The following is a 12,143-nucleotide window of genomic DNA, read 5'->3' as shown; positions in this document are numbered from 1 at the left end:
TATGATGTCACTCGATGGAAGTGCATGTAACTACCACTTTCTTTTCAGGTCAAGTTTTCAACATGACGACATCAATCCTACCATTCCTATCCATTTGGGTGACTCTCCAATATTCGTCACATTGTCACAATGTGGCTGAAGTACACCTGAAGGGATTTAAATTGTATCTCACTCATACACTCATACACACATGCACTCACAATAGTCGCGTTGATTATACACCGGCATTAGCAATAGGCGAAGTTGGAACATGTCATGCTGATGACTTGGATTCGTTTCCCATAAAATGGTTAGAGATGTGATAATAGTGTGTCTACCATAAAACCTTTTTGAAAGCTTTACTGAGTCCTTGAATGTTGTAACTCGATCACACAACTTTTGAGCGAGAGGCGTTTGGTGCTCTTTGAAAACTTTGTAGAAAGAGAAGTGTGGTTGTAAAATATTCATAATCGTTAAAGGGCAAGTTCACACGGAAATTAACCTATTTTTCTTGTACTTTTTCCACATTAAAAGTGTTAACCTAGAAGTGTCATAGACAAAAATATAAAAATATCACAATTAATTAACATATTTTTCGCATTAAAACGATTTATATTTTTCACATTTACCAAGTGTTCTATTTCCCCAACAAAAACACCATGGCTTATGCCCCTTGCAATATGACGTCATTGGTGCCAATTGATAAACATTATGACGTCATCATGCTTTGTTAGAGCCGCTTCACGTGGTGTAGGTCTAGTTGTGTGATTCTAGCGTCTCAGATGCCAGCCAGCATAGTGTTATGCTGAGTCACCACTGCGCCGGAGTGTGTCGTAGGCCATGTTGTTTTACCGCAAACTGGTACTTGATATCTTTTGCGTTGAGAATAGACAGGGACCCAGTTGAATTGGCACCAATTACGTCATAATCTAAGGGGGATAACTCAGGCATGTTTAGCTCGAAAAACGAAGGCCTCATAACGGTATATCATTTTCACACTATTGTGAGCTTCCTACTTTCACTGTGAAAAAAATGAGTGTATATTTTCAAACACAGATACTAATTAATTCTAAAATTGCGTTTTGTTTAGAAAAAGAAAGAAAGTGATTTTTGCGTGTACACTTCCCCTTTAAGAACCACACTATAATATCAAATGCGGATGCAGGTGAATTGAAGTCGACATGCGACAAAAAAAACTCCGAGTCTTCGTGTAAACAACTTTCTTTACATTTCATTCAATCGGTTTCAGGTAATAGCCTACTTTTATCCTGACTGCACTCAGTTTGTGAACTGTTTCAACTGTAATCCAAGTTTAAAAAAAATCTTCAGGGTATTTCTTATCATTGCAATATATCATCATCAAATCTACCATTACCATGTTGGACATGTTTGATGTTCTCAGTAAAGCTTATCAGACTAACTTTAGGCATGATTTGTCTTGCATTAAATATTGCTCAGGACACGTCAAGTTCTTTTCACTACAGACGAGGGATTATACATTGACACGCAGGTGTGCATTTGATGCCCATAAGGACCACTGCCTAGAGCAGGAACGTTAACACGGAGAACCTGGTTCAACTGAACAAGATGGTTGAGGTGGTAGGTCAACAAACAGTAGGGCACGGGCTGCCCAGTGATATAAGGCGCCACAATTCGCTGTGTAGAGTTGCGTCCCTTGGGCACGACAAAATCCTGTGATTGTTGGTTTGAATTCCGGTTCGCCCCGATTATGTTGCTAGGTCACGATACCCGTGCTCGTGGGTTTCACCAAAGAGGTAAATATGAGACCTGCATCACATCGGGCTTTCCTCCCACATTAAGCTGATAAGGTGTGATATAACTGGAATACAGCCTTATACCAAGCTCACCTACTCACTCACTTACGTCAATCTGATTCATACTACGGTTGTCCCGTGAAGATCCCGGGTTCTTCAGCAACCTCGTCCCATACCGCGTTCTCTAATGGTCACTGCCCGTGAAGATCCGGGGTAGAATAGGTCTTCAGCAACCCATGCTTGCCGTAAAAGGCGACTTTGCTTGTCGAAAGAGGCGACTAACGGGATCGGGTCGTCAGGTTCAGTGACTTGGTTATTGCATGTCATCGTATATCAATAGCGTAGGTGGATGCGCATGATGTCAAACACTGGATTGTGTGGTCCAGACTCGATTATATTTACAGACCGCTCAATGGCGTCTAGCGCTTTGATTAGTGTGCGCTCCAGCCATAACAAACACACATGGTGATATTTACCAATCAGATTACTCGACGCAGTTGAGCGCGGAGATTCTTGTTTACTTCCGTGACCGACATTGTACAAATATTTTGATAAAATAACCCGAAATAGGTAATACAATTACGACAAGCATAGTTGCTTTGTTCCAGTATGGGTAGAAACATGCGCTGTCTCGGGGTGGAAACATGCGCTGTCTCGGGGTAGAAACATGCGCTGTCTCGGGGTGGAAACATGCGCTGTCTCGGGGTGGAAACATGCGCTGTCTCGGGGTGGAAACATGCGCTGTCTCGGGGTAGAAACATGCGCTGTCTCGGGGTAGAAACATGCGCTGTATCGGGGTGGAAACATGCGCTGTCTCGGGGAAGAAACATGCGCTGTCTCGGGGTGGAAACATGCGCTGTCTCGGGGAAGAAACATGCGCTGTCTCGGGGTGGAAACATGCGCTGTCTCGGTGAGGAAACATGCGTTGTCTCGGGGTAGAAACATTCGCTGTCTCGGGGTGGAAACATGCGCTGTCTCGGGGTGGAAACATGCGCTGTCTCGGGGTGGAAACATGCGCTGTCTCGGGGTAGAAACATGCGCTGTCTCGGGGTAGAAACATGTGCTGTCTCGGGGTGGAAACATGCGCTGTCTCGGGGTAGAAACATGTGCTGTCTCGGGGTGGAAACATGCGCTGTCTCGGGGTAGAAACATGCGCTGTCTCGGGGTAGAAACATGTGCTGTCTCGGGGTAGAAACATTCGCTGTCTCGGGGTAGAAACATGCGCTGTCTCGGGGTAGAAACATGCGCTGTCTCGGGGTAGAAACATGTGCTGTCTCGGGGTAGAAACATTCGCTGTCTCGGGGTAGAAACATGCGCTGTCTCGGGGTAGAAACATTCGCTGTCTCGGGGTGGAAACATGCGCTGTCTCGGTAACAGTACAAACACAAATACACTGTCTATTAATTATGACGATATTACGGTGGCCCATAAGGGACACGGAGTCTGTTTTTCAATATTTTGATATTTCACTTACTGTTATCGTAACCTTTTGCAAATTAACACGATTTGTCTTACAAATATGTGATAAATCATGTGTAAAGAAGATATTGAATCGCTGAAAAACGAAACGAAAATGTCAAAAACTAAAACGAAAATGTCAAAAACACAAAACGAAAATGTCAAAAACTAAAATGAAAATACAGAAAACTATTTCCACCGGGGTGTAAATATTATCACCGCGGTGGAAATAGTTTTCACCTCGGTGTAAATATTATCACCGCGGTGGAAATAGTTTTCACCGCGGTGGAAATAGTTTTCTGTGTATTCATTTTAGTTTTTTACCTTTTCGTTTTGTGTCTTTGACATTTTCATTTTATTTTTTTACCTTTTCGTTTTGGTTTTTGACATTTTCACTTCACATTTCAGCGACTCAAAAGCTACTTAAAAGTACATTTTCTATGTTTTCGGATGTTTTTATACATGATTTATCACATATTTGTATGGCAGATTGTGTTAATTTGCAAAAGTTAAGATAAAAGTAGGTTAAACATCAAAATATTGAAAAACAGACTCAATGTCCCTTATGGGCCACCGTACGATATGATGATTGTGGATATGTGCGACTTAAATTATCATTCAGCCTCGGGTGACCTGAATACAGGGAAGGTGTGCTTTTGATAAACATTTTTTTTTTTTAAATATTTACAAAATGCTCCAAGTGTGATCGAACCCAAAATTTCGAACCACACAGTTTCCATAAACTGAATACAATATCCATTCGCGCACACCGCCCGCGATGGAACTGGAAGAATGTTGCAGGTTATCATTGGGAACGACACGCTGTTTCTCAAAGAAACAAAATACATGCGACTTGATACGTTTTTTTAACGTTCTGTGTGACACGAGCTGCGCGATGTAGGAACTTCCCTCTTACGAAACACAAAGTGCATGAGCTGGTAGATAATATGTCAAGACTGCAGTTTACCAGGTTGGTTGGTTAGTTTGTTGTTTAACGCCACACTCAGCAATATTCCAGCTATATGACGGCGGTCTGTATATAATCGACTCTGGACCACACAATCCAGTGTCACTGATTAATATCATGAGCATCGATCCACGCAATTGCGATCGATGACATGCATCAACCAAGTCAGCGAGCCTGACAAACCGATCCCGTTGGTCGCCTTTTACGACAAGCATAGTCACCTTTTACGGCAAGCCTGGGTTGCCGAAGACCCATTCTACCCCGGATCTTCACGGGTCCAGTTTACCAGGGGCTGCTCGGGCTAACTGGCTCCAGCTGGAGGGTGTCTGATCTGACTGCCTCTGATCTGACGTGCCTCTTCCGTAGTTAGGGTTAGTTGAATAAGGGTAGGGGTACGTTAACCCAACACTTTGCTTAGCCCTTGGGTCCCGATTAAGATCAAACTCTAAAAACATGGGAGAGAAAAGAAATCAGAATACATGTAAAACAAGACATTTCATTCCTCACTATATCTCGTATCTTCAACTGTTCCATAAACTACGTTGGAAGTAGGCAGTATGCATCCACATTGCATCCACATTGCATCCACATTGTATCCACATTGCATCAACATTGTATCCACATTGTATCCACATTGTACGTTGCACAGGTTTTGTTTTTTGGTGCCTGCTGAAAGTAACACTTATTGACAGTAATAATAGATTTTCATCAGATCACTCAAGGAAACGCCCCACAAATATACGAATAACCCCCATTTACCATCTTCCCGAAGCAAGGGAGTCAATTGACTGTAAAAGTCCAGTTTCCATCCTTGCCGAACTAAGCTGCAATTATGGAGTTTTTGCCGGACTAACGAGTATATGCATAGTCCACATGGGCTGATACAGAGGGGGGTGCGGGGGTGCGCATCCCCCTCCCCTTTTTTTTTTATTTCGAAAACAAATCTTTATTTCTGTATAAATTACCACCAAAGACAATAAATAGATCTTAATTTTGCACTCCCCGCTTTTCAAAAAAGTTCTATCCGCCCATGGTCCAATCAAAATCGCGTAACGAACTAAACATTCAGTTCGTAAACAACGTGCAGATTTCAGTCGACTAAAGGGTTTGCAAAGCATGTGTACCGCCAACTGGGCGTCGACAGACATTCTTCAAATTGCTTTATGTTTTTAAACAAGATGCTTACGTGATTTGATTAAGACCCGTTGTATTACAATACAGATCTTGACTATCGAGCAATCATCTTGACTGGGCGCCGCAATTTTGTTTGAAGCAAATGCAAGTAATATGAGAGATGGAATCTGATTGGTCAATAGGTGGAACATAGAAGGTCCACTGTTGGCGCAACGATCATAGCCTGGAAGTTCCGGCCTCTTTCGGCAAGGGTGGAAATTGGACTTTTATAGTCAGTTTACGTCCTGGCCTCGGGAAGACGCCATTCACTGGCTTTCCATTGACCCAAGAGAAGTACACAGTCTTGTTAGAAATGTATTCGTCAGAATTAAAATTGCTTTATAAAACTAGAAACGACCGGTGTCCTCTCTACTGTGTTGCCACTGAAACTAAAAAAACCAGTAAGTATGTATGGGTATGTGTACATGGATTGGTTTGCGCTGACGGACGTAGGGGCGCACGCACTCACGCACGCACACCCAAATTAAGTAACAACTTTTCACGCCTCTCTGTTGTTGTGATAATTTGGCGAATGTGTGTTTTAATAAAGGTTGCATGTTCTGCGCGATATCCTAATGATGACGACTGGCTGTGCACAATGTACTACTCCCATGCATACAATACTGTGTGCATCAACCAAACACCCGGTGTTTTACCGGTACTTTGGAGCCGTCAGCCGGGAAACTTTTACGAACGGTGTAGGTGTATTGGCCGATACACCAAGTACGATATAAATAAAAGGCGGGTACAAGTAACTGAAACGGACATATAAACTAGTCTCAGAAACCACTTACTTAAACCATAAATTGTCCTACAACACCCATCACGCACTTCTTGATGGCAGAGCGGTAAAGTTCCTTGTCCGATGTCCGTGTTCCAGTTGAAACACTATTCTTCTTTTTCACGTGCAAACATTTTAGAATATATTTTACTTAAAATATCTTATCAGGAGAGGAAAGTGTGAAGAATGGCTGAACGTCTGAACGGCTACTATTGACGCTGGTGGAAATTAGAACGTCTGCAATAGCATTTATTTACCTGATGGAGTAAAATATGTATATACGTTATGTTCCTTTCAATAATCGAAGGTCTGATTCCCATAGCATGCTTAGATTTTGGGTGCCATTGTACCCATCTTACAAACTAAGTTCACCATGTTTTTTAGCCTGCTTAAACCATTACCTAACATTATTTCTTGGTGTGCTCGTAAAAATTTACTGCGGTCACCCCGAAATCCAAAATGGCGTCCAAGATGGCCGCCAAAGTGGGAAAATTTCTCAATGTGCTCATTACTCTGTCAAAACAATAACAAGTCAGCTTTTTCAAAATCAGAAATGCATTTATAGGTGCACATATACATTTTACAAAGACTTACTACACAATATGTATGGAATACATGTATTCCAAATATATAACAAAAGCCTAAAATAGGCCATTTTAAATAATAAAACGGCGTTCCTTTGTGCTCTCTTCGGTCTTGTAACATACTACATTACCGTATTCGACGTAATAAGCGCGCCGCTCTAATAAGCGCCCACGGCGATATTCGCTAATGTATTGGCTAGTGAACAATCCCAATTAGCACCTCTTCCGATTGATCAATGTACGCAAGACTTATTTATTCGTGTATAATACGCACTCGTGTGTTATATGCACCCTTAACTATGGGCAATTAAATTCTGGAAAAATATATCTGTCGTATATAAACAGTCAGGCCGTCAGCATAAACCACGAAATTTATCTTTCAACTCCACCAAAATAATATTCTGATAAGAGCCCCCTATTTCTAATTTTTAGACCGCCCTGGGCGCTTATTACGTCGAATACGGTACATGAATATTCATATGACCATTTTATCAGCTTCTTGGGGACCCTTTAGCTGTTTTGACAAAGCATCAGCAACAAAAGCAGGCTTATTATTTTATCTTTAATAACCCAAGTGCTCATACAGGTTACACACAACCAAATGTTTTCCCATAGACTTCTATAGTAACGTTATGATTTTTTTTTAAAATAACTAAGCATTCAACAGCTATTACCTGTACGTGTGTGCACAGTTTGGCCTTAGAGCAGCAATAAAAAAAATAAAAATGACTAGCTTAGCCAGCTCCTTTTCCGAGTACCGGAAGCTAAACACACCACCCCCAGTTTCGCACCAAATGTCACCTACTTGAAAATAGCTGTGGTCACATTCAGCATAAGTCATCATGTTGAAAAATATAGAAAAACATGGACAGTTTTAATAACTGGATGGATGTACATTTGAAAGACATAAAAATCTTACAGAATATCCTCCAATCACAGCCTGCAGATATCTCTCGATCTGCACTGAAGGCTACGAAAACCGCACTCTCCAAACTGGTACTGATTTGGTGTAGTAGAACCTTTAGGACGTGCAAAATATTCTCCTTTAGGAGCGCAAACACTCGAGCGTCAAGGACACCTGACCACTGTCTGTAGGCGACCAAACACGCCTGTCATCATAATACAGCTAAAATGGCACGTCACTATGCCATCGATATATGTTCAAGTCAAACTGTACACACAGTTTCTGTTTAACAGAATATCTGCCGTCTATCCAGAACTATTGACACCCATGTGTGGAACAAATCAAATGGATATCTCTGGAATACACCCTATGCATGTCATGTTATTAGCAGCAGGACAATACAGGTATGTAACCACTTTCTCTCCTAATGGTTTGTTGGCGATGTTACTCCGATCTGATTGAATGCAATGACGTCATTATTGTCGACCCACTCTCTGCTATGACGTCATTAGTGTCCCACTTTCTGCTGAGACGTCAGTATTGCCCCTTTGTCTGCTATGGTATCAATATTGTCGACCCACTCTCTGTTATGACGTCATTAGTGTCCCATTTTCTGCTATGACGTCATTATTGCCCCTTTGTCTGCTACGGTGTCATTATTGTCGAGCCACTGTCTGCTATGACGTCATTATTGTCCCACTTTCTACCATGACGTCATTTTTGTCGATATTGCTGGGCTTCTTCTTGGGTTTACTTCTAGCGAGTTTTGAACATTTATGTATGATTCCCTTCTGTATATCCTCACAGTCGCCAATTTTGTGAAGTGTATAGAGGATGCTGTCCACTGAAACTGCTGGTCCATACTGGGACTCCGACCACCACTGCAGGACTTGATACACCTGCTCAGGGACACCTTGTACATCCAGTTCCACCTGCTCGCACTTGTAGTGAACACTAGCATTGAAGTCAGTATCTCCTGAAACCATTTCAGAGGTAATTATACAAATGATCTAAAGACAGAACGTAATGCATTTGGGATACCACGTGTCTGAGATTTTTTTTCAAAATACGTCTGATTGTTCCACAAAATGCTGGTAAAAACTTCTACATGAGGGTTTACTGTTGAATTTAATGTTCGGAAGACATGGTAATATATTTTGAAGCACTGACCCAAAAAATATCCGGTAATTAACTTAATTCCAAGATGCCAGAATCAATGTACCTGGTAAGTTCCGCATAAATACTTTCCAGTTGCGTGTCAGTGTTCGGGATAATATCAGAAATACTTCTTTTGTCCATGTGTTAGGATCTGAAAAGATGGAAATGATGAAACATATGATCAGGTATCACTTTAGTTAGATATCAGTTTAGATATTTGTATCTATATTCACGACCCGTGAAGATCCGGGGTAGAATAGGTCTTCAGCAACCCATATGCATGCTTGCCGTAAAAGGTGACTATGCTTCTCGTAAGAGGCGACTAACGGGATCGGTCGGTCAAGCTCGCTGACTTGGTTGATGAATGTCATAGATCCCATTTGCGTGAATCGATGCTCTTGATGTCAATCACTGGATTGTCTGGTCCAGACTCGATTATATACAGGCCGCCGTCATATAGCTGGAATATTGCTCAGTGCGGCGTAAAACAACAAAAAAAACAAATGTTCCACATGTTCCACTATCCTACAGCTAACACTGGACAAAATATCATCCATTCCAACATTTCCAAAACTTGGAAATACCGTCATTCCAATTGGAAATATGACCATTCCAAAATTTGGAAAGGTCATATTTCCAAGCTTGGAAATGTTTGGAAATGTTTGGATTTGTTTGGATTTGTTTGGAAATGTTTGAATACATAGGTGATTTTATGTCTGCTTCTTCTGTCTGCTGGTTAAGCTGTTCAGATCGTTTCCAAAGTGGATTTGCTGCAATATTCTATCCCAACGCTTTAGTTGAATACATAATACTGTTTATAAATGTATTTGACGGTGCAACACATCAAGAATTTACTGCCGCTTCTTCAACTTGAGTGCACTTGAGATTATTATTACGTCGGTAATGCACTCTTTCAAGTGCATCTTTGGCTTAAAGCTTCAAACGAATGCTTTCATAAAATACCCCATTAGATACTTTTCAAATGTTAGGATGTGTTGGATAAGGCAACACATCATGGTTTTATTGCCGCTTCTTTCAGTTCGTAGGCTTGTATAACGGAACATGGTGGACTTATATGTCTACATATTTGATTTCATGTCACCAAGCTCATTTGTCGATGAAAACATTTCATCTGTAATACGTTACATAAGTGTATCATACTTATGGCCATCATATATTTTGGAAATATTTAGATATCGCAACACATCATGATTTTATTTCAAAGATGCAAAATAAAGGTCACTGAGGGTAGATTTTTTATTTAATTTGTATATAGCGTAGTACAGTGAATTTCTCTTGGTTGTTTAACAAGCTCACATAAAAGATGTAAGCCTCAATAAATTAAGAATTATGTTTCTACTGGTGCTTCTTCTGGTTCTCAGTTTGTTGTTGCGCTTTGTTCAAATATTTTGTAATATGAACTTAGCACCATAAATGATTTGAAATTTATCACAGGATGTACACCACCACAAGAGAGGCATCGTGGTTTTACTAGTGCTATTTTACAAATCGAATATACCTTTATCAGACATGGCGATGCGATTGAACACCGGATTGGTACCCTGTTATATATGGCTGTTTCTCTCTCTGTTTCTCAGAACTAATCCATAAATTGATAGCATTATAACTAAACTGCTGTCGAGGTGTTCATTCCAAATCTTACATTTCACCAAGCCATGCAGAAATAACAAAAATACAAAACACAGGATGAACGTGAATTTATATTCAGGATATCATGTCATAGTTCAAGGTATATGTACAATAAATAACACTTGGGCACATCACTGGGTAATGATCATACATGTATACAATTATATCTACAATAATACACATACAAGAACTAAAATATAGAATGTACAATTAAAATTTCTATTTAAAGCAAAACTATACAACAATAAACCAATAAATTACACACACACAAATCTGTCCCTTGGTGACACAAATGTAACTGTCCTGGTACCTATTTGTCCCTCAATTTTGACGAATTTACCCTTAATTCGTTGAATGGGCATAAACGAAGATGGACCAGAGTCAACATACATGGAAGAGTGCCAGGCTTCCACTGGTCGGCCACAATGGTTTTTTAGTTTATCATCAAGTTCCCGATACCATTGAACTTCTGCAAGGATGTGTCTCTTCTCTATGCCGTCAACTCTTGCTGAGTGCTGAAGGTATCTCAATACCTTTCCAGGTCTCGGAGAAACCCCCCAACCAATTTTCCCGTCCCCGTCTGTCCAGTAAGCAGTGATGTAAGAAGATCTCACACTTTGAGACTTGGCAGATCCAAAGACTTCTGATCCAAGGTATAGAGTTTTTATTTCCCTAACGGCCGGCAAAGTCTCGACTGTTTCGCCATAGAGGGCTCTGTACATTTCTTGAAGGGAGTGTTCATCATTTTCAGTGAGGCCACGGACTTTATATTTTGAAAAAATGAACCTGTCAATGTCAGTCCACTGAAGGTTTTCAATGTGATGAAGTCGGGATGACATCTGTCGGAGCTGCAAGCATTCACTTGAATTAATCTTGCCAAGAGTACCCACTTTAATGTTAGCTGTAACAGTGGCGATGATCGGCTCAAGGGTGTCTCCAAAGTGAAACTCGTCATCTAAGACCAATCCAAGGAGATGTGAATGGCTTACGAATCGTCTCATCAGCTGCAGTTCTACGCTTTTCTTGTTAGTTGTGTAGTCGCCCAGCATACCATTAAACCGTTCAAAACTGAACAGCCAAAACGAGTAAATGGGTCCAAAGTCCTGAACACACTCAATCAGATGACCATGCAAGTGCATGTTAGGGGTAACTCTGTCACGGCCATATAATCGCTCAAAATTCTCACAGAAGCGCATCAGTAATAAATCTGCCATTTTTATGTCATTTTCAGTTAATACTCGGCAACACAAATATCTACAGGCCAATACAAAATTTCGCCAACATTCTAAATGATCATCAGAAATAACATCCTTCAGTGCATACACAGAAAACAGTAACGTCCAGTTTTTAAACTGGTCTGCACTAAACCCTGCAAAACCGGAGGAAATCTTATGTGGGATGCGACCAATGTCACTTGGACAGTTAACTGCATCCACCTTTGCTTGGATAGTGTCTAAGTTCTTGTCAGTTAGTACACCAGTGTCTCTCCATACATGCAACATATGTTTTGATGTCCCCAGAAACAAATTGTGCATAGGGTCCACAACAGACATTTTGATCAGATCAAGGTATGGCAGCTCAGACAAGACGGAGTATCTTGTTCCATACGAACTCGCAAGTGCTTCTCTATCTGTCTTGGTTCTGGCACTTGTGATGTGTCTAATTTCTCGTATATGCTTTTCATGGGTGCGAGGTATCCACTGAGTTCTGTCAA

General features: G+C 41.0%; 1 protein-coding gene across 1 annotated transcript in view; it reads right to left on the bottom strand.

Moving 5' to 3' along the window:
* Positions 1-7,656: 7,656 nt before the first annotated feature.
* Positions 7,657-12,143, bottom strand: part of LOC124152841 — a 39,205-nt gene continuing 34,718 nt past the window's right edge. Inside the window, exons 9-10 of the mRNA XM_048392015.1 lie at positions 8,844-8,930; positions 7,657-8,597 (exon numbers count right to left, since the gene is read on the bottom strand). Coding sequence (XP_048247972.1) covers positions 8,299-8,597; positions 8,844-8,930 — 386 coding nt within the window. The 3' untranslated portion in view covers positions 7,657-8,298. The remainder of the gene's footprint in view (positions 8,598-8,843; positions 8,931-12,143) is intronic.

Source organism: Haliotis rufescens, unplaced genomic scaffold (assembly GCF_023055435.1).
Source record: "Haliotis rufescens isolate VD_foot unplaced genomic scaffold, xgHalRufe1.0.p SCAF_105, whole genome shotgun sequence".
In the NCBI taxonomy this organism is placed as follows: domain Eukaryota; kingdom Metazoa; phylum Mollusca; class Gastropoda; order Lepetellida; family Haliotidae; genus Haliotis; species Haliotis rufescens.
The sequence above is the reverse complement of the archived record's forward strand: the minus strand, read 5'-3'. Positions and strand labels throughout refer to the sequence as shown.